The 23,312-nt window shown below is 40.2% G+C and overlaps 1 protein-coding gene across 2 annotated transcripts in view; it reads left to right on the forward strand.

Moving 5' to 3' along the window:
* AGPS (alkylglycerone phosphate synthase) overlaps positions 1 to 23,312 on the forward strand; it is a 189,270-nt gene that overhangs the window by 81,932 nt on the left and 84,026 nt on the right. For both annotated transcript variants that reach the window (XM_075829511.1, XM_075829510.1), the window contains exons 9-11: positions 1,264 to 1,389; positions 10,016 to 10,124; positions 19,155 to 19,282. In XM_075829511.1, coding sequence (XP_075685626.1) covers positions 1,264 to 1,389; positions 10,016 to 10,124; positions 19,155 to 19,282 — 363 coding nt within the window. The remainder of the gene's footprint in view (positions 1 to 1,263; positions 1,390 to 10,015; positions 10,125 to 19,154; positions 19,283 to 23,312) is intronic.

The raw sequence follows: 23,312 nt of genomic DNA on the forward strand, positions 1-23,312 counted from the left end.
TATTGCAGCAGATAGGCGCTGCAATGTAGATTACAGTAACGTTTTTATTTTTTAAAAACGAGCATTTTTGGCCAAGTTATGACCAATTTTGTAGTTATGCAAATGAGGCTTGCAAAAGTCCAAGTGGGTGTGTTTAAAAGTAAAAGTCCAAGTGGGCGTGTATTATGTGCGTACATCGGGGCGTTTTTACTACTTTTACTAGCTGGGCAGGTAAGTCGATGTAGCTACTTACCTGCAAACGCTGATGCTGCTGCAGAATCAACTGAAGCCTCTGGTGCCGATGTGTCCTCACTCGTCTGACACGATGCAGGACCTGTGAGTGACGTCACAGATCTGCACTGTCACAAGCTGGGCGTTCTGAAGAGAAGTGGATGATACTTCTCGTCAGAACGCCCAGCTAGTAAAAGTAGTAAAAACGCCCCGATGTACGCACATAATACACGCCTACTTGGACTTTTACTTTTAAACACACCCACTTGGACTTTTGCAAGCCTCATTTGCATAACTACACAAATGGTCATAACTTGGCCAAAAATGCTCGTTTTTTAAAAATAAAAACGTTACTGTAATCTACATTGCAGTGCCTATCTGCTGCAATAGCAGATAGGGGTTGCAAAATCTGGTGACAGAGCCTCTTTAAGGCTCTGTTCACACTAGCATCATGGCTTTTGTTTCTATAAGCGCGATAACCGCTATGCCTGATAGGATTTGCAGGTATCTGTACGAAAAACTAACGGGCCTATTAAAATTAAATGGGGTCCATCATGGTTCTGGTATCTTTAATGGCAATAAATGTGATGCAGATCGCTCCATTCTTTCAGTCACAAATACCAGTAAGCATGACCGAAACCACTGATGGACCCCATTACCGCTAGTAATCCCTATGTTCTAATTAGAAGTGGTCTTTAATCTTCAGTTGTAACTTAAAATATATGGATATTTTTTATGAAATTGGTTGTAAAGCACGCCAGTAAAGTTGCCATATACATGTGAGCTCCATCTTCTCTATAGTGCTCCCCCTTGATATCTCTGTGTTTCTATAATATATTTTGCATAGTGTTGTGGAATCAATGATGTCCTGCAATTCACTTCACTCCTAGTTTATGGTGGTTGCAGAAGGGATGAAAAGGGCACCAGGAGAGACTAAGCACATCTTAAAGTCCGCATCTAGTGTGAAGCCGCAGTAGAAGATCCGTTAAAAATACGTCTGGTAGACTTGACCCTACGACCATCTTTTATTACTTTCCATCTGATGTGTTACAGCTTGCGGAGAGTGGTTACTGCACAGGTCACGAGCCGGATTCCATGGAGTTCAGCACGTTAGGTGGCTGGGTAGCTACACGGGCATCGGGCATGAAGAAGAACATCTATGGAAACATCGAAGATCTGGTAATGCAGTTCCTTTATTTTCCTTTCTCACGCACCATCTGCTTCTTAAACGTGGTAAAATAATCTGGAGGATATAGTCCACAGAATTTCCTTCCTTTCTGATCTTTTCCCATGTCTAATGATGTACTGAATTCTATTTCCATGCAGACCTCGGTATTATTAGAGCCGATAATATAATCCATACCGGCAGAAGGCCGTTGGGACATGTGGGTTTTACTTAAAGCCATTGTCTCAAACACATGCAAATTATTACATTTCTTCAGGCTTCTCGTTTTGTTTAGAGTGTGTGGGTTTATAGATCGGTATAAATATTTTCACATGTTACATTAATAAAGCATGATGCGAACATGTATCACTTATTGGTAAAAAAAAAAAAAAAGCTTGCCCTGCTAAGTCGGGATTAATACCATTATCCAGCTGCCTGCAGCTTCATTATTTGTGTAATGTCCCAATTCTGCATCTGCAGAATATTCATTTGTGCCCGGGTCAGTGATTTTACACTTGTTCACAGTACGGGATCATCTTCATATCGTTACTAAAACTTCTATTCAGCGGTGGTTTGGTTTTTGGAAAAGCTGAGTGGTTTCAAGGAGTGGGTCTACCATTACAACTCCCACCGGACCCAATTGCAGACTCCTGAATGGCAAATACACCTACTTATACAGTGCACTCTTATCGCTGTGTCATTGGGTAGATTTGTCCTTAAGGACTCTGTGAGAGCTAGGTGATGCCCTCTAGGGAAGCTGTAAAGATCGCCATATTGGAATCAGTATTCCCTGAGGTTATAGAAAAAAATAACAAATTTACAAAATTGAACTGAAAATCTTAAATGTACAGGTTATTTTTTTGTTTTTGCACTATACCTCTCTTTGGCACAGGAACAGACCAAGCTGGTGGGGTGTATGAAAATGACCTGATTTGTTATTTGCGTCGTTTGTCAAGCTGGCCACACACATAAAATATCTGTCTACCGAATGCTTGTTCGTCAGACATCTATCTACCAGACTCCTCCATATTTATTTCTATGGAGAGCGAAAGATAAGCCACTACTACTCTGGCAGTGCTTATTTTCAGTGAAAGGAGTGAGAGGATTGGACATGTTGAAATCGGACATGCCTGATCCTTATTTCCCCCTATAGCAGGTATGATGGGACACACAGAGTGCCACTATATACATTGGATTTACAGCCGCATCCACCACAACCAACAGGATCCACTGACGTACATATGTAAGGTCACCTTAAAGACTATGATTTGAGATGCGTCAGAGCAGTACAAAAAGAATTGGTTGCAAAAGCTCACAAAGCCTGGAACTCATTCAGACTGCTGCTTAGCAAACTGTGGCTGCAAAATGATTCATTAGGGAATATAAATGACGGTCTAATGTATGTGAATTCTGCATTTTCTATTCCGATGCCATGCATATTAGCAGTAATACAGTTTGCATACATGATCCACTGACTCCGAATGTATTATGATTGGAAAACCTTGTTGATAGACATGCAATGATATCATTTATTTTTTCTGTTAACGCTTGCATTTGTACACTCTTTACTACCCAGCCTTCTGATGCGTTTACAGATGGACCCATTACTTGCGCTTAATATAGTTTATTTTATTTTTGTTTCCAGGATCTGAGGACATAAGGCCACCCGTAGAGTCAGATACATTAGACCACGACAGCACTTTACTCAGTTACGTTGCTCTCAAAGGGCTTTGTCATGTTTCCTATCATTTTTCATTTTACCTGCATCTTGGCTGTTAAGAATGGGTCACCAAATATAGCTCCATAAAATGCTTAGGTTGTAGACTTTTAAGGCTCTTGTGTGTTTAGGTTCGATATATTGTGACACATGAGCTCGTCTGGTGTACCCGTGAAGATTGAATTAATGAAACAAAAATTTCTAGTCCACATGTGCGCTGCCTATAGGGCCAAAAGTCAAATCAATACAATCCTTTTTTTATTGCAGCATTAAGTATAGTAGCCGCTTCTATTTTTTTTCTTGGAGAGATTATTTGCTTTTGCAAGGAATTAAACTCTAGGGCTACACAATGACTTTGGTGCAACTTTTATGGTCGCGTCACTCAAGTTGCAGTCCGCTGTGGAAGCTTCAGTCGCGTGACTATGCTGTTTGTGACCGTTGTGCAACCGTCATCGACGTGTAGTCCCAGCCTAACCCCTATAGTTCTGTAATGAGGAGCTGTGTGCCACTATAGGGGGCCTCCACAATGCCCTGTATTCTCCCTTAGAAGCAATGTTTCTGGGTAGAGTGTCAATTTCTTCTCACGGATTCCATAAAAACACCTGTATCACTTCGTATGAAATATGAGGCACGTGGACGTACAATATGGGCTCGTAGATTTCCATGGGCTCTGTAATACAGCCGTGTGCATGAACTTTAATAGAACGTTGTTTGCATACATAACGGGAAGTCTGGAAGTCATCTATTTTATTTTTGGGGGGAATTTTTTTTTTTTATGACCTCACTGATAAGACCTGTAAGGGTATGTTCACACAGGTTGGATATGCTGTAGACTGTTCCCGCTGGAATTCCGTCGGAAAGTCAGCATGAAGTCCGTATTAAATTGTGGTGCAGATTTTCGGCTGGATTCGCAGCTGTGAAAAGCATATCCGAGAGAAAAAAAAAAACAACTTACCTCACTAACGTTGCCATAGTGACGCGTCCCTGGCTCCCCACATCTGGTCTCCATGAAGCCTGGTCTCCTGTGATTGGCTGCAGCAGTCACGCGGCATGAATAGTCATCCCAGGAGGCCAGCTGCACGGAGCACAGCCAGGGGAACAAGGATCCGTCAGTGAGGTATGTATTGCTTTTTATATTCAATGCAAATAGTCAAATTTGTATGTGTGTATATATATATATATATATATATATATATATATTATTATTTTTTTATTATTATTATTTTTTTTTCCAGATTTAGCCGCTATTTCACTCCAAAAATGGCAACATTTGCTATTTGTTGCAGATTTTTACCTCCTCATTAAACTCCAGGGGAAAAATCTGCAACGAAATTGCAATGATTCCGCAGCATAAATTGACATGCTGCGGATTAAAAATGCGCACTGCAGGTCAATTCATGCACGTTTTCTCAGCTGATTTTTTTTATGCAGCGTTTGTATAAGATTAGTTCAAATCGGAAAATCCACAGTGTAATACAGTAGCAGCAAAATGGATTTTCTGTCCGCAAATCCGCCCTGTGTGAACATAACCTGTAATTCCAGTTTATAGAAAGGTTGAACGTTTTATTGCATATCTTGCAGAGCTTACAATACATAATCCAATAAATCGTACGTTATGCACAAAATCATTTTCACTGTCCGTACTTACAAATTGTGATCAATATGGAGCAGGAGCTCCCAAGCCTCAGTGGGGCACAGATTATTTTTCTAATTTTAATAAAGGACCGTCATTTTAGAAATAAAAATTATACTGATTTTATACGAATTGTTCTGAAATCTAGAGCCAGACGCGGCTTCCCCCGTCGATATCTGCTGATCGCCGGAGTTAGAAGGGCTGGCTCCTGTTTTTAAAGGGATTGTCTGTAGGAAGACATTTAGCTGACACAACACTGTAGGCAAAGGGAAAAAGAATCCTAACCTTGTATGCTCACATGAGCAATGTGTAGTGACCTATTTAAAATAAATGTTGTATGTGTGTAGTTCACAAACCCGACCAGTGGGACTGCTACATTTGTTTGTGTGTTATGTCGTTTACAAGTTTTATTTGAAGTTGAAAAGAAAATGCTGCCGATGATGCAGATGGGTTCATTGCTGGACTTTAACAAGGACGTATGTGGTGATTTTCCAGTACACCAGACCTTCCCTAAAAGTCACTGTGAAGGCACTGATAAATGTATTAAGGATTTTAGTCCCTTGTATCTGAATCTTTTCATGAAAGAGGGACTCCTTTAAAGAAGGTTCACAATGAGTAATCAATGTCCGGGTCCGCGGGGAGAGGAGATGGTTTAATTGGCAGAGATGATTGAAGGCGGTATGGAAGAAATCTTTACAATGAAATTTCGGAACTTTTGCTTTTATGTTCTACCATTCTTTCATTTATCTAGTCATTTGCAGTGAATCATTTTGTAGACATATGACTGAATAGCCGGCCTCCGTGCATAACTCGGATAAACCCTATCAATGTGTATTGTCTATTATGTATGTAGGGCCAAAAGTTTACAGCTTAATAGATAAAATGTACTTTTTAATAATGTCAATTTTTATAAAATAAAAAAAAATGATCACTTCTGAAAAAGAAGGGTGACAACCAAATGGCTACCATTACAGCTCCCACGGGGGTTGCTGTGAAGCATGAATGGCATAGCTGTAAGAAACCTGTCGGAGATGTAATGACGGTTCTAATGGTTCACACACAAATTCTCTAGACACCGATCTAACCACTGAATAGAATTTTTAACAACTTAAAGGGGTTTTCCAATCCTTTTTTTTTTTTTTTTTTTTTTTTTTAAATCAATGCAATGTTCCTCTATTAATAGATTAGTGCACTCTGACTAGCTTTTTCTTGATAATAAATGGTTTTAGTAACATTACTCCCTATTGTTTACCTTGAGAGGTTTGTTTTGCTCAGTAAGTTCATTCCTCTTCTCTTCCTGTGTTTCTCCTCCCTGCATGCACTGCTCTAGTCCCAGCATGCAATGTGCATGCAGCAGTGCACTTGCTCCGCCTACTACACCCAGCTCTACTTCTGCAATCTCAGTCTTCATTTTGGTGCTCTCATTCTATTACTGATAGCACAAGCTGAAATCACTGGATATCTGCGTTTTTAACCTCTTAACGCCGAAGGGCGGATATATCAGTGCTCTGCAGCTGCTAGTTCGCGCAGGAGGAGGGATATATCCGTCCTGTGGTGGCGCGGGTACTGCCAGTGTACCCACACGATCAGCGGCAGGAGCACGGCTGTTATACACAGCCTGGCTCCTGCTGCAACTGCCGGAATCGAAGCGCGCTCCGATTCTGGCAGTTTAACCCATTAAATGCCGCTGTCAATAGTGACAGCGGCATCTAATGTGTTTGACAGAGGGAGGGAGCTCCCTCTGTTTTATACTGACAGGCAATAATGCTTTGGTATACGAAGTATACCAAAGCATTATATATGCGATCGGCACATCGCATAGTGAAGTCCCCTGGTGGGACTAAAAAAAAAATGTCAATCCGTTAAATAAAGTTGGTGAAAAAACAAAAAAAAAATTACAGTGAAAATCAAATCTCCTTTTTTTGCCCAAAAAGTGGCTTTTTTAAAGTAAAAGTGTCAAAACAAATCACACATACACATATATGGTATCCCCGCGATCGTAACCACTTGAACAATAAAATTAACACATTAATTAAACCGCTGGATGAACGGCGTCCAAAAAAACAACGGCAAAATTCGCTCTTTTCTCCCATTCCCACCATAAAAAATTAAATAAAAATTAATCTAAGTCCTATGTACCCCAAAATAGTACTAATGAAAACTACACATTGTCCCGCAAAAATCAAGCCCACGTACGGCCACATCGACGGAAAAATAAAAACGTTACGGCTCTTGGAATGCGGCGATGCAAAAACAAGTAATTTTTTTCTAAAAGGGTTTTTATTGTGCAAACGTAGGAAAACATATAAAACCTTTACATATTTGGTATCCCCGTAACCGTGCCGAGCCATAGAATAAAGTTAACATGTTATTTACGCTGCATAGTAAACGGCGTAAATTTACAACGTGAAAATCAATGCTGGAATAGCTGCTTATTTTCAATTCTCTCCTAAAATAAAGTTAATAAAAGTTAATCGATATATTATAAGCATCTAAAAATGGTGGAATTACAAAATAAAACTCGTCCCGCAAAAAACAAGCCCTTATACGGCTATGTCGACGGAATAAAAAAAAAGTTACGACTCTTGGAATGCGACCGTGAAAAAACAAAAAATAATCCTTGGTCATTAACGTGCAAAATGGCCCGGTCATTAAGGGGTTAAACGGTTTGAAGAGGTCTTCTGGTACCAAAACAGTGGAAACCCCCAAAAGGTGCCCCCATTTTGGAAACTAGACCCCTTGAGGAATTCATTGTAGTTTTCTTGGGGTGCATGCGGCTTTTTGATCAGTTTTTATTCTATTTTTAAGTGGCGCGGTGACTAAAAAAACAGCAATTCTACTATTGTTTTTTTATTCTATTTTTGTTACAGCGTTCACCGTGTGCTATAAATGACATATTCACTTTATTCTGCGGGGCGATACGATTAGGGCTCATTTACACGAGCGTGTTATACATCCGTGCAACGCGCGTCGCAGGGACCTATGTTAGTCTATGGGGCCGTGCAGACAGGTGCGTGATTTTCACGCAGCGTATGTCCGCTGCGTGAAACGCACGACGTCCTATATTTGTGCGCTGTTCGCACATCGCGCACCCATTGAAGTCAATGGGTGGGTGAAAACCACGCATGTCGCACGGAAGCAATTCCGTGGGACGCGCGTGATTCGCGCAACAGCACTGTAAAGGATGAATGAAAACAGAAAAGCACCACGTTCTTTTCTGTTTACAAACATCCAAACGGAGTGTCATAATGATGGCGGCTGCGCGAAAAGCACGCAGCCGCGCATCATAAAGGGCTGACACACGGAGCTGTTAATTGCCTTTTGCGCACGCAAAACGCCGCGCTTTTTGCTTGCACAAAATGCACACGCTCGTGTAAACTCGGCCTTACGGTGATACCAGATGTTTATAGTTCTTTTGTCTTATGGCGTTTGCACAATAAAATACGTTTTGTAAAAAATCATTCACTTTTTGTGTTCCCTTATTCTAAGAGCCAGAACTTTATTATTTTTCCATCAATAAAGCCGTGCGAGGACTTATTTTTTGCGTAACGAACTGTAGTTTCGATCAGGACCATTTTTAGGTACATGCGACTTTTTGATCTATTTTTAATAAATTTTTTGGGAGGTGAAGTGACCAAACAATTGTGATTTTGGTACGGTTTATTATTATTTTCTTTTACGGCGTTCACCGTGCGGGATAATTTTGTAGTTCAGGCCGTTACGGACGCGGCGATACCAATTATGTATATTTTATTTATTTATATATTTTTATTAATAAAAAAGGACTGATAAGGGGAAAAAAGGGGATTTTTTTTAACTTTTATTTTCTTATTTTTACACATCTTTTTTTTTAACTTTATTACTTTGTCCCACAAGGGGACTTGAGGGCAGGAGGCCCTGATCGCTATTCTAATACTCTGCACTACATGCGTAGTGCAGTGTATTAGAACTGTCAGCTATTCACTGACAGCAAGCATAGTGGGTCCTGACTTTGTCAGGACCCATTAGGCTTCCGTCGATGGCATAGCCGGACGCCATTGTTTGGTGTCCGGTTGCCATAGTAACCATCGCCGGCCGCTATCGTGTAGCAGGCCGGCGATGGTAACTTAACCCCTAAAAAGCCGCGATCTCTATTGAACGCGGCTTTTAAGGGGTTAGACAGCGGGGACACAGCGATCGGTCCCCGCTGTAGGAGCTGCGGCAGCTTCTGTACGAGACAGCAGCTGTCACAGCTCCTGCACCTGTCGGGAAGACGGCCGAAACGGCCGTTATTCCCGCAACTTCGTATTCCGTCGGTAATTTATAAAGGGTTATAATTTCACAGAGCATGCGCGGTGGAGTGTGTTAACCACGCATGCTCTGAGATAAAGAAGCACGTGGTACGGTTACGTCATTTGTGACGTAACCGTACAGTGTGAAAGCCGGAAACCGGAAGCAAGGCAGAAGACTAAATGGACGGGTCTGCACAGGAAGTGCAGATTTTGCTTCACTAAGGGGGCGGTGACGGAGGAGGATATACGACGCTACAGCCATCTGATGAAACGTAAGTACATTGTAAAGTTATATCATTTTCATTGTTTTATTTAAATAAATGTAATTTTTTAGTTCCGGAATACCCCTTTAAGTCATTAGGTCATATAAGTTGAACTATTTAAATGACCTGAATAGCACAGTCTCCCTGATTTAAGCAGGTTTTTTTTCCTAGACCCTTCCCGGTCAGGGGATATGGCCCACTATTGTGTTGGATCCCTATAGTAATTTGAGGTAATTAGCCAACGGGGTGGAGCTAGCTTCCTTGCCTCTGATGCTGACCAATCTGTACAAGGCAGTTTGAGGGTAGTTCAGTCCCTGTTGGCTAACTACAGCAAATTCGCATAGAGAGAGCCAACACAACAGTGGGCCATATCTCTGGAAGGTAGGGGAAAAAAAAAACGTGCTGGAATCGGGGAGAAAGAACTATTCGGGTTAGTTAACCAGTTCAACTTATATGACCTAGGGGATTTTAGTGCTGTCACGGTATGTTTGTATACAATCACATGTATGAATCACATTAATGTCTATTACTTCCTATTCATTCGTTTTTAAATTGGTTGAATTGCATGTTTTTGCTGTGTTTGCATTGTGATATTATAGAAGATGGCAGATATGTTGAATTTATCACCAATGTGCAGTTTACCAGATTGTAGATACGTGTTATTTTTCTACAATATTAGACACATATTTACGCTGTTACTATATACAATCTAGTCTACATGTTTACAATTTGTCTTATTTATTTCACATTTTGCAGGTTGTACACTTAAAGGTTGTAACTCCCAAAGGCATCGTGGAAAAAAGTTGCCAGGGGCCCAGAATGTCGACAGGACCAGATATTTACCACTTCATTATGGGATCTGAAGGTACGAATGTAATATTTTTTTATTTTCTGGAAAACAGATGAATATACACATTACCTGAAGTGCCCAAACTTTTGTAATATAAAAAAGGCACAACATTTGTTACCTCAGGTTTGGTCCGTAGATTCTCCACTTTACCTTCTCCACAGTACTTGCTGTTTGGGGGCCAAAGAAGGACTTTACTCGAAAGGCTTGTAAATTATTCTCTGGCCATGTTAAAAAATTCAGTCTGTTTTTCTGTACTATTTTCCACAGTAACAATAAAATGTGTTTAGAATGGTCTCCCGCATCCACCCGGTGGGATGTGCTGCCATGATTTCCATAGCAACCAGTGATTCAGGAGAGGCATATTTGGATAAAGTACATGTAACGTTCCAATCTTCTCACCTGTGTTTGCCTTAGGTTGAGAATTGTGACATAAAAGGCATTCTACATGCAAATTATGATTGTTCTCCGACACAATTTTACCCATATGGGAACTTTATTTCTTAAAATGTAGCATTAGCGATACAAATCTGAAGACTAGTGGACGCCATTATACATTATAAGACACAGCTCTTCTTCCTTTCCAATTTTCACATATGCTGCCCATTTTGTGTATGATTGTATTTTTGCTGTTTTGAAGCTGAAAAGCTCCGCTTCAGGGTTTTGCTTAAAATGTGACTTTAATACATTGTGGATAAATTCCAGTTCCCTTATACATTACTACTAGTATAGAAAACACGTTACATGGGTTTGCTAGCTAAAGGAATGATAAGTATTTATAATTGTGCTCTTTGAGAACGACATTCATTACAGGTTTGTCTTACTTCAGGGTTTTGCCTTCTTAACGCCTTGTTTTGAGAATTGGATTATCGTTGCTCCTGTCGTTCCTCTGCACTAATAGTTGCTCTTTTTATTCTCTGAACCGAAATATATATATATATATATATATATAAAATGATCAGCATTGTCTCTTTTATAAGTGAGCGTGATCACACATAGCAGCTAAGGGACAGTCTTAATAATATATATTATTGGATAACTATGCCTGCAATTCTCTTATGTAAAAGAGTTGTGTCTTGGTATTTCTTTGGAGATAAATGGATCGCATGCACAGTAATTCCTTAATTACACCTAAAATGAAGAAAATAGTGAATCAAATCAAAAATCGTTCAAATGGTTGAAAAAAAAATCTATTTTTTTTTTTTTTTTTTAAATCGCCCAGCCCTACACACAGTGATAACTTTAAGTACAGATAATGTAGTAGATGCACACACACAAATGTATACAGATACAGGGGCGTAGCTAAATGCTCATGGGCCCTGGTGCAAGGATTCAGCTTGGGCCCCCCTACCCCTTCCCAACAGCACCAGACCCCTTCGCACGTCTCTGCCCAGCTGCCTTGCCCAACAGACCCTATGAATGCCTCCACAGAATAATGATGCCCCCATACCGTATAATGCCCCCATAGCTGCCCCCGTAGATGCCCCCATAGCTGCCCCCACAGTGAATTGCCATAGCTGCCCCATACAGTATAATACCCCCCATAGCTGCCCCATACACTATAATGTCCCATACACTATAATGCCCCTATAGCTGTCCCATACAGTATAATACCCAACATAGCTGTGCCATACTGTATAATGCCCACCATAGCTGCCCCATACACTATAATGTCCCATACACTATAATGCCCCTATAGCTGTCCCATACAGTATAATACCCAACATAGCTGTGCCATACTGTATAATGCCCACCATAGCTGCCCCATACAGTATAATGCCCTCCATAGCTGTCCCATACAGTATAATGCGCCCCTTACAGTATAATGCCCTCCATAGCTGTCCCATACAGTATAATGCGCCCCATACAGTATAATGCCCTCCATAGCTGCCACATACAGTATAATGCCCCCTCAGCAGCTACCATATGAGCCCCCGCCTCCCATACCCAGTATAATGCCCCCATATGTACGTACCTAATAGAAAAATAATAACATAATTACTTACCTATCCCCGTTCCCACAACGGGTGGAGAATCCTTCTCCTCTGGTCTGCGCTGTGAGTGACTCGGCTCAGATTGGCGCGATGACGTCACTACATCGCGCCTGCCTGCGCCGAATCGTTCGCGGCACAATGAATGCTGGAGCAAGGATCCAGCATTGCACTGAACTGTATTTGCATCCTGAGGACGCAAATATAGTTGGAAGCGCGGTCAGAGCTGTGTGGCAACGGTCAGAGCTGTACGACACCTATAGCTACGCCACTGTACAGATACATATATAGGCACTTAGACACAGAAATACACACATACCATAACTTATATACACGCAAACACAGACGCGCAGACAAATGGAGGCAAAAATAACAGACAGACTGAGCACTCACATCTCCTTTCTCACAGGCTTCTTGCAGGTCGGGCTGTGGGCGGAGCTAACTGTGTCTCGGACACCACGTCCCTGCCAAATATATATATATATATATATATATATATATATATATATGTGTGTATAATAGATTATCAGGTTTTTCACCTTCTAGTTTTAGATGTCTAAAGCTGCAGAGAATTTCATGTTCTCTAAACATGTCGTAGAGGCGCAAACTCAGAATGTTGACTGCCATTTGTGGGTAGAAAATATTGTGGCATGTTACCTGGGATTATGCATTACGGAGATATTCTCCCCTCGAAGCAGTGCCATATGGAAGCATATACAGCTACATACAAAGTACAGAGCTGTAGGGACTGTGTGCCACCATTGCTGTGTCCATGAGGCCCATACCAACATGTGATGTAATTGCTACTTGTGCTAATGCTTCCAATGAAAACTGTAATGCAAAATAAGTAGAACCTCCGCACCAATTTATTTTGTTCCCTTTTTTGGAATAGTATTCAGCCTTCTGTATCATTCTGTGAGGGTTTTCCGCAAAACTTTATGCGGTTTTATACAAACCCAGAATTTTTATTGCTTCGTTGTAGTCACCGGCACACAGAGATCATGCCTTCTTACAAGATTTGCATGCACATTATGGTTGTTACAGACCTCAGGTGGGAAAAATTCTGGAATTTTGAGGCAGATTTTCCTCCTGCAAAAAACTCTGTGTGAACCCAGCCTTAATGTGTCAGTTTTGTAGAGACCATCCTAATCTCTGGAATCCTTCAGATTTCTATAAAATAATACCAAATTCAGGAGGTGAAACATAAATATCTCGTATCTCTCATATATTACAATATCACAAGGGTGAATTATAAAGAGTTAAATTCTAATTGTTTTGAAAAATGGGCAAAAAAAACCTCTCCCAGATATTAAAGTATCACCAGTTAAAATTCAGGAAAAAATATATAAGGGTTGGAAGAATTCCAATATAGCGGTAAAATCTGAGATATTAAGAGAACTTCAATGGAAGATACGTTTTAGAGTTTATACTGCTTATAATGTGTGGGGTTCGAACCCAAGAATATTGAGCTGTCAAAATCCAGAGACCAACAAAGTCCAACTGATGCATGTCCAAAATGCTCACTTCTCAAAGCTGGACTATGGCATTCTATGTGGAAGTGTCTGCAGATTCAGATCTTTTGGAACCAAGTAGTCTCATTTATCAATACTGTAGTAGACAAGTCCTTAGTTATGAATCCGTGGACTCTCGTCTTTAATGCTGATTTAGTGTCAAACGAAATAGAAGTAAAGAGAATATTATACTATTAATATTGACAGCGAAAAAGACCATTTTGAATGCTTGGTTAAAACCCCACAAACCGGCCTATAATGAGTTCTTAAATCTCCAAGTTTTTCACTGCATTAGAATGGCTACATATTTATCAGAGGGAAGGAGTTCAGCGGAAACCATGGGAAAAACTGATCGTGTTTATTTGATAAACAAGACCTATATAATTTTTTAGACTGAAACCATATTTTAGAATTTTCTGTGCGCCTAAAAAAGGGGAGGGGGGTTCAATGTATTCTAATTAGGATCAGGGTTTGGAGAATATGTATCCTTGTGACTTTATATTGATACCATTGTTTTTCCTGTCATTCATCTTGTTGAAATAATTAAGAAAAAAAAAGTCTGGAAGACGTTTTATGGACTACATTTAACCCTACTCTTGTTTTACGTTTAAGTTTTTTAGGTTTTTTTTCTACCATTTTTATCTATTTTCCCCAAATTGATTAAATTTTCTTTTTAATTTATAAAACGGAAAAAAAAAATCTTTATTTACTATTTGTTCTTTCCTTTCCCACCCCGAAAGAGAACAAATCCGGTCAGAGCAATAATTTTGAAAAACTGCTGGCACGACTATTTAAAGTGATGAATTAAGAAAGAAAAAAAACAAATAAAACAACAAGCCTAAGCATCTCTACGTCTGAACTTGTTATACGTTTTTTTTTTTAAGAATGCAGAGCGTTCAGATTTATAGCGCTGACAGTTATATTGCGGTATAATACAATTACATCAGTTGTATATCTTAAAGCATAGTTATAATGTTCACAGCCTTTTAAATCCTCCTTACAGTTATGGTGGCATTTATAGCCCATTGACCTTGTGGATAACATTTAATAATGTGACCATAACCTTTTAACCCCTCACTTTCACGGCTTTAAAAATGTTCATTCTGTGCTGGAGTTGTGAGGATGAACGGTCTCGGCTCCCTCAGCATCTTACTGTGTATCTGTATGTATTTGTAGATGTATATATCAAATTAATTTGCATTCTTCAGCACATAGATCAATGTGAAATCCACGTGTATTATTCTCTTCCCTGGGAAAATTGATGTATATAAATTGCATGCAGCACTCTATAAAGTTGACTTTCATTGTAATCATTTTTAATTTGTCGCTTTATAACTGCTCTCGTACGATGCTAGGCGAGCGATGCACCAAATTAAATCTGCAGAAAATATGATTATTTAAGATACTTAAAGTGCAGGTTTAATCTGTTTTATATTTTATGCTTAGAGACTCTGTCACCACATTATAAGTGGCCTATGTCCTACATAAGGAGATCGCCGCTATAATGTAGGTGACAGCAGTGCTTTTTATTAAAAAAAACGATCTGTTTTCACCACTTTATTAGCGATTTTAGATTTATGCTAATGAGTTGCTTAATGCCCAAGTGGGCGTGTTTTACTTTAGACCAAGTGGGCGTTGTACAGAGGAGTGTATGACACTGACCAATCAGCATCATGCACTCCTCTCCATTCATTTAGTCCGCGCATAGGGATCCTGCTAGATCCTTATGTGTTGTCTTATACTAACACATTAACAATATTGAAGTGTTTAGACAGTGAATAGACATTCCACGGGATGTCTATTCACAATCCCTGCACTTCGTTACTATTTCTGTGGTAGTTACAGCAGAGGAAGCGTAATCTCGCGAGATTACGCTGTAGATGACAGGTTACAGGGAGATTACGCTTCCTCTGCTGTAACTAGCACAGAAACAGTAACGAAGTGCAGGGATTGTGAATAGACATCCCGTGGAATGTCTATTCACTGTCTAAACACTTCAGTATCATTAATGTGTTAGTATAAGACAGCTCATAGCGATCTAAAAGGATCCCTATGCGCTGAGTAAATGAATGGAGAGGAGTGCATGACGCTGATTGGTCAGCGTCATACAGTCCTCTGTCCAACGCCCACTTGGTCTAAAGTAAAAACACGCCCACTTGGGCATTAAGCAACTCATTAGCATAAATTAAACATCGGTAATAAAGTGGTGAAAACAGATAGTTTTTTTTTAAATAAAAAGCACTGCTGTCACCTACATTATAGCGCCGATCTCCTTATGTAGGAGACAGGGCGCTTCTAATGTGGTAACAGAGCCTCTTTAGAGCGGATCGGTCATTAGACTATGCTGCCGGATGTAAGGGCAGCATAGCATGGGGATAGGCCTGCGCTTCTATTAACCAAAACGGCGCAAAAAAATTATGTGCAGGTCGGCTAATAGGAGTGACTAGTGAATACACCGGACTCATAATTCTGGGTCTGGGGTATTTGAGGGGATTGATCCCCCGACCCTCTTGCAGGCATTGAGAACGGGCTGCTGTGTTTCTGCATACACTGTGTGAAGGGAGAGCAGAGCTTCCGTCGTGAATGCATTGGACACACACATATATATATATATATATATATATATATATATATATATATACATATACAGGGCAGCATAGTCTGATAACAGATCCTCTTTAATAAGGATCGGTTACTAGCTAGACCGAAATGACCCAAAATGCCCTTTTAGTGATGTTGGTCAGGGTTTGGGAAGAGAGGTTGCTTTGTTCTTGATTTCCAGCTGTCTCCAACACACACCTAAAATGATCCCATCACTTCGTAACCTAATCCAAATTATAATAATGTCCTCAAATGGTAGTTCGAGGTTGCATGGTGGAAAATAGAAAAGAATAAACTAGCTTCTGTCTGCCATCCTGATTGTAGAAATGACTTTGTGGGCAGTAGCTCCCATGATGTCTTTCTCAGGCATCACATAGGGGGGTGTAACCAGAACACATCTATAGTTGGGAAAACTCTGCAGGGGAGAGAAGATTAGTTGACCACAGTTACTTCAACAGGAATTTGCTTAGAGTAGTTTGTGACAACAGAATACACTGGGATAAGCAGATTTGTGGTGGTCACAAGTGCTTTCCTGGATTGTTGGTATGGCACGTTCTACTAGGATGTGCTGTGTGGACAAAAATCTTGCTGCAAAAACGAGTGTGTTTTTATTGCGAACAACAATGGTCTTTCAATGCTTCAATGTTCGCACGATAAAGATGTGAAACACTTTAAAAACGTGTTTCCCCTGTAATTACGATGTCGACCAAAAAACGCAATGAAACAGTAATTCACAATAATAATCAAAATATTTTTTTCCACGCAGCAAAATACTGGTGGTATTTGCCTCGGAGGAGTACACTCTAAGGGTATGTGCACACGTAGTCAACAAAAACGTCTGAAAATCCAGAGCTGTTTTCAAGGGAAAACAGACCCTGCTTTTCAGACGTTTTTTTACCAACTTGCATTTTTCGCGGCGTTTTTCGCGCCGTTTTCGCAGCATTTTTTACGTCCGTTTTTGGAGCTGTTTTCATTGGAGTCTATGAGAAAACAGCTCCAAAAACGTCCAAAGAAGTGTCCTGCACTTCTTTTGACGAGGCTGTATTTTTACGCGTCGTCGTTTGACAGCTGTCAAACGACGACGCGTAAATAACAGGTCGTCTGCACAGTACGTCGGCAAACCTATTCAAATGAATGGGCAGATGTTTGCCGACTTATTGGAGCCGTATTTTCAGACGTAAAACGAGGCATAATACGCCTCGTATACGTCTGAAATTTGGCCGTGTGAACATACCCTAAAAGAGACAGCAGTGGCATCAGACATCATGATTACAGTGGAAGATTCACATAGAAAGTAGGGCTGTCCCCCTTTTAATATTAACTCTGTAAGTAAGGCCGACTGTGTACTGCACTATTTAAAGGGTTTGTACAGGGTTCGGAAAGTATAACTGCTTTCTTCCAAAAAACGTGGCACATGTGCCCACAGGTTGTGTATGGTATTGCAGCTAAACCCCATTCACTTCAGCGGAGTTGCGCTGCAATACCAGATACAACCCATGGACAGGTGTGGCAGTGTTTCCGGAAAAGAAAATAGTCATGTTTTTCTTATCTTGTACAGCTCCTTCATCTGTCCTAGAGTTGGACCATGTAAAGAGCAGATGTAAGGGGTTGCAAAAAAACAGCACTGCCTGTTCAGGTACAATGATATGTTCCACGCAGCTTTTTCCATTCAATGTACATAATCCCCTGCTTCTCTGTTAGAGAATGATAGCTTGGTGTTCACCAGTTAGAGGGGCCAAGTACTTGCAGATATCTACAAAAATGAGCAAGGTGCGTCGGCACTGCCCCGGTCATGTCGTGTAGCCTGATTTGAGTCTTCTGTCAAAAAATCAAGTGGCGCTCTGCAAGACATTTTAGGCCATAAATATCCATACATAGGTTGAGCAAAAAAAGCGGCACTCGCTACGGTTGTAATCCTTCGTTCCTTTATTTTTTCAAAAGGGAAACGTGGCGGTGGGTACAGACACTGAACAAGGAACGGCTGTTTTGCTTTACTGTTTCTATTGACATGCAGATATCCCATGGACTGTAGATGTCAGTGCGATGCCCAATTTACTATGGAAATCCGTTATTTGGACTACTGAACGCCTTTTACCCCCTCTATGTAAATTTGTCTATTCTTTTTTTTCCAGATGGAAAGTTTCTAATGTAGACCACACGCCAAATCTGCCCAAATGACTCCCATTTTGCTTAGACTTGAAATAGAGGCTCCAAAATGTGATGTGAAAAACCATAGATACTGAATACTGCAGTGAACTTCGGAAATCACAGGGGTTACGATTTAAACCATTGACACTTGCTTAAAAGCAAATTTCAGCCAATATTATTTTTTAATAATTAATGGGGTTATCAAGTTTAGAAAAACCATTTTTATTAACCCCAATAGTAAATTCTGAGCTAATAGAGGGGGGGGGGGGTCCTCTGCTCAGGGTCCTAATCTCTTGGCCAGAGTGGAGAGCGGCTATAAATATAAAGAGTAATTCTTGCTGTGTAGGACCTGTCCTGCGTTACACAGACAAACCATTGATGTGAATAGGTACTGTGTAGTGCTTAATTTCCCCAGTGGTGGCGCTGCAGGGAAATTGAATAACTACTGCCAGGTTCCCCCACAGATTATAGCTGATCACTGGGAGCCCACCTAAGCAGAGGGGCAATTTATGATCAGCTTATTGGCAAGTAGGGATTTTTCAAAGCGGAGAACCCCTTTTATATTCAGAAGGCATGCGAGAGAATAACGTTACAATTGCTTTTAACTTTCTTTTAATTAACATAACTCCATCTTTAATAATATATTTATAAATTACAAAAATTACAACATCCAAAAGTTATTGCACACTGGACTGGAAAATATGTAATGAGTAATATCTAGTTCTATTGCTATACTTGTCTTTCTGCAACCGTTACCTACAAGCCTCTTTTATTATTATATTTATTTCTTGTAATAGGGACTCTTGGAGTGGTTACAGAAGTCACGATTAAAATCAGACCTGTTCCAGAGTATCAGAAGTATGGTTCAGTGGTATTTCCAAACTTTGAGCGAGGTGTCGCTTGCTTGAGAGAAGTTGCTAGACAGGTAAGTGTACTTTAAAATTCTCATAAGGCCGCGAGGCTTTCCATCTGTATATATAATTCACTGGATGGCCTTCCACAATTGTAGTTTCATAACACCTGGAGTACAGCAAGTTGCCTTTGCTGGTATAAAGTAGCCATTGGACTGCCTTTTGGTAGATCATTTTACAGTGCAAAACTTTTCACATGATATGCCTTTCATTATTAATTCTGAGAGATCATAAAAAGTTAATTCTGCAATACCAGGCATAGTCTATGGACGAGAGTGGTGCTGTTCCTGGAAAAAAGCAGACATTTTTTTCTAATCTGATACTTTTAAAGAGATTCTTCATCTAAATGTATCTTTATACAAATCTAATCTATGTGGCAATAAGAGGTCAAGAAAGCTGTGGTTAAAGGGTAACTTAACTTTCAGAAAACTTCTGACATATCATGGTGACATGTCAGAAGTTTTGATCGGTGGGGGTCTGAGCACTGAGACCCCCAGCGATCACTAAAACGAAGCAGCAGAAGCGCTCGAGTGAGCACTGATGCGCTTGGTTTCTGATTGACTTTTCTCAGAAAGCCGAGCAGTTGGTGTTCAGGCTCATAGACTTTCTATTGAGCCTGTACACAAACTGCTCGGCTCTCCGAGAAAAGCTGATCAGAAACGAATCGGCTCAGCGCTCACCTGAGCGCTTCTGCTTCGTTTTAGAGATCGCTGGGGTCTCAGTGCTCGGACCCCCACCGATCAAAACTTCTGGCCTTTCACTAGTTCTCTGAAAGTTTAGTTACCCTTTAAGGTTGTGCACAGCCTACTTACCTTTCAACTTTGCCTTGAGCTGAGGACTTGAGTAATCTCATGCTGATTGGTTGCCAGGAAGGTGGTGCTCGACAAGAATATGGTTATTAGGCAGAGTGTCTGAAAAAAAATAATTAATATATATATATATATATATATATATATATATATATATATATAGCTTTGGCTTATCTTGCTCTTCACATAGCGGTGTCCAGTGTACACTGCTACATGCATGTTTTTCATTTATTGATAGAAGTACTTGGGCTAGATAACATGTTAGTTCTCATATAGATAGAAACAGTCTTTCAATGCTTCCAATATTATATATTGTATGGTTTATTGTGCCTATTAGCTGGAGTAATGTAAAGTATTATAGTGTGAGTGGCCAGATATAAGGTTTTAGTTGTGTTTTAGTTTTTTTTTGCCCCCAGCTCATACTTTTTTTACTGCACAATATCTTTTACTTAAAGGGCTTACTTTCTCTGAATTGAGCCTCGTGAAGCACCTGGGTTAAGCCATTACGAGGCACTTCCAAAACTCTTTTACTGCATCTGGCGGCCAAAGAGAAGCAAGCTGTGTCTTTTATGGGCTGTGAAAATGCCATGCCATGCCCTGGTTTTGTTTTGCTTCTAAATGAAGCCATAACCTACTTTAGTCACCAAATGTGTCAGCCTTATTATGTTTTCAAACTCTGTGGTTCAAGATTTACTACGGAGACCAGACGGGTATCATTAGCATTCATGGTTTTTAAGGTATCTGAAATGTCAAGCTGATATGGGGGTATAACCTTTGCCTATTATTTCTGTAGTACTTTATACAGAGATATAAACAGGACACTGTTCATGGAAGGCTGCTTTGCTCCAAATATTTAGTTTTTTAGACATTCTATGTTATTTCAGTCTGTAAGGGTTAAAAGATAACACATAATCAAAAGGTTCATTATCAAACATGCTAAGAAATGAAAACCGTCAAAGCAAATATTGGGCAATTTTTGCAGTTGACTTGGAAGTGGAGAAGCAAGCTTGAACAGCTATACACAAAGAAACAGATTTACTATTGGGACTGTGCCAGAATTCTAACCCAAGTTGCACGTTCTTATTAATTTTAGACAAATTTATCAATGAAATGTGCCGAAAAGAACGGTTGTTTGCGATGTTAGTGGAAAAGGAGGCGTAGCTTTATATGCGCTGAATTGTGGCAATTTTTGCACAAATTTATAACAAGTCAAGTAACGCAAGAAGGGGCATAAAGATAGACCGAAGTGTTTAAAGGTGCACATCATAGAGCATGAGCCACTGTGATAAATTCAGACAGCTGACAATTAGACTAGATGTGCCAAATTTAGGACCTTGTTAGGCTTCGATCACATCTGCGTCGGAACTGAACGGAATCCAAATTGAAACAAACAAAAACCATAGGTTTCCGTTTGCATCGCTATTGATTTATTTATTTATTTCAGTTACTTATATAGCGCCAACATATTACGCAGCGCTGTACAGAGGTACTCCATGCAGATGTTGTCCTTGGTTGGATTTGAATCCAGGACCCCAGCGCTGCAAGTGCTAACCACTGAGCCACCGTGCGGTGATGGATCTGGTTCAAATGGTTTCTGTTTTTTCACCGTTGTTCTAGGGTCCCATTGTTCCCCTGACGGAAAGCTCCGATGGAACCCATGAACGGAGTCCCGACGCAGATGTGAACGAAGCCTAAGACTTCGTTCTGCCCAATAAATCTGTTCCATAGTGTTTTTTTTTTTTTTTGTTTTTTTAAATACAGTTTTTCCTCTATTTTCAATGGAGAGGCCAGATGAGCAATGTTAGTGCAAGCTGGAACAGCTATACACAAAGAAACATATAATAACTTTTCAAACAACTTATTCTAATCGAATAGTATACCTGATATAAAACAGCTTTGTAATTTACTTACTGTTAAAATTCAGTTGTTTAAACCATTCAAATTTTGTGTGAAGTTACTACCACTAGGTGTCCCGTAACCTGCTATCCTCCCTGTTGTCCAGCATTGTCCGTCCATGGTTACAGAGCAGAATTAATGGGCTGCAGAAGGTGGGGTTTTGTCTCTAAACTACTTGTCCATAAATTTCTATGGAGAGTGGTGGGCGCAGAGAAAGTGAGCCAGCAAAAACACACTGCCTGTAAGTTTACGGAGGAGTGAGCAGTGGGAGAAAGTAGGAGCAGAGAGAAACACGCAGACACTGCTGGTAAGATGTACATTAATTTTCACCCCAGTACTGGATTCTCAGCTACTCTGCTCATTACTGCTGTATAATCTCCTCCATGCTGCTGCAGCTTTTATATATGTGATAGAGATAGGAGAGCAGGATTCTCCTCTTCTATGTGTACAGTGTATAGAAGACATGATAGCTATTAGGCTCCGTCCACTAGCTTTTAGAAAATTCAGAATTTAAAGAGAGCCTGTAGAGGGGAAAATTGCTAAATAATGCCACATACAATTCATATAATGGCCAAAAATAGCGTTATTCCTCATGTACACACAACTTATTCTGAAAAGTCACCTGAAAAGTTAGGTACGTTTAAGTAAATGCAGTGTGGTAGCTGTACAGTGTAATATATGCCATGTATTGTGTCTGGGTTACTGCTAAGAATTATCTGCAGCCTTCACAGTTTATGACAGAGAGAGAATTTATAGTGTGGGGAAAAAACACAGATAACAGTCTATTAATTAACTGAAGTGTTTAGAGAGGTTAGAGCGCTGATCTGTGCATTCAGAGGATAAAACAAAAAGAGGCAGGTATTAAATTAATTTAAGTAGAGGTGCAGTTAGTGAGTAAATAAAGTCACTGGAAGGTTTCCTAACTTGGCTTCCTAGCGGCACAGCCAATAACAAGTAGATTTATGTGTTTGTCCAACGTGAATCTAAAGCCCTAAGCGTGTCCTACAGACACGGATCTAACTTGGGAACAGTTGTAAAATTGTCACCAGCACTGAACTGTTCACAAAGTCATGCCAGCTATATAACACACTGTGACCAGCAGCGGGTGATACGTCCTGCAGCCTTCTACATAAGCAGCTGGTTTACTCTAGTAATACTGCAGATTAACACCCACACTACTTATATCAACTATATTTATTGTCCGAACACAGAAGAATTTACACTGTCTAGCTTAAAGACATATGGAGTTTCTTTTGTCTCTGAAGAGCTATAATTTTAAAGCGGGTTAAGGGTATGCTAACACGATAGGAGTGAAATCTGCAACAAATTCCTCTGCAAA

This window comes from Rhinoderma darwinii, chromosome 6, assembly GCF_050947455.1.
Source record: "Rhinoderma darwinii isolate aRhiDar2 chromosome 6, aRhiDar2.hap1, whole genome shotgun sequence".
Taxonomy (NCBI): Eukaryota; Metazoa; Chordata; class Amphibia; order Anura; family Rhinodermatidae; genus Rhinoderma; species Rhinoderma darwinii.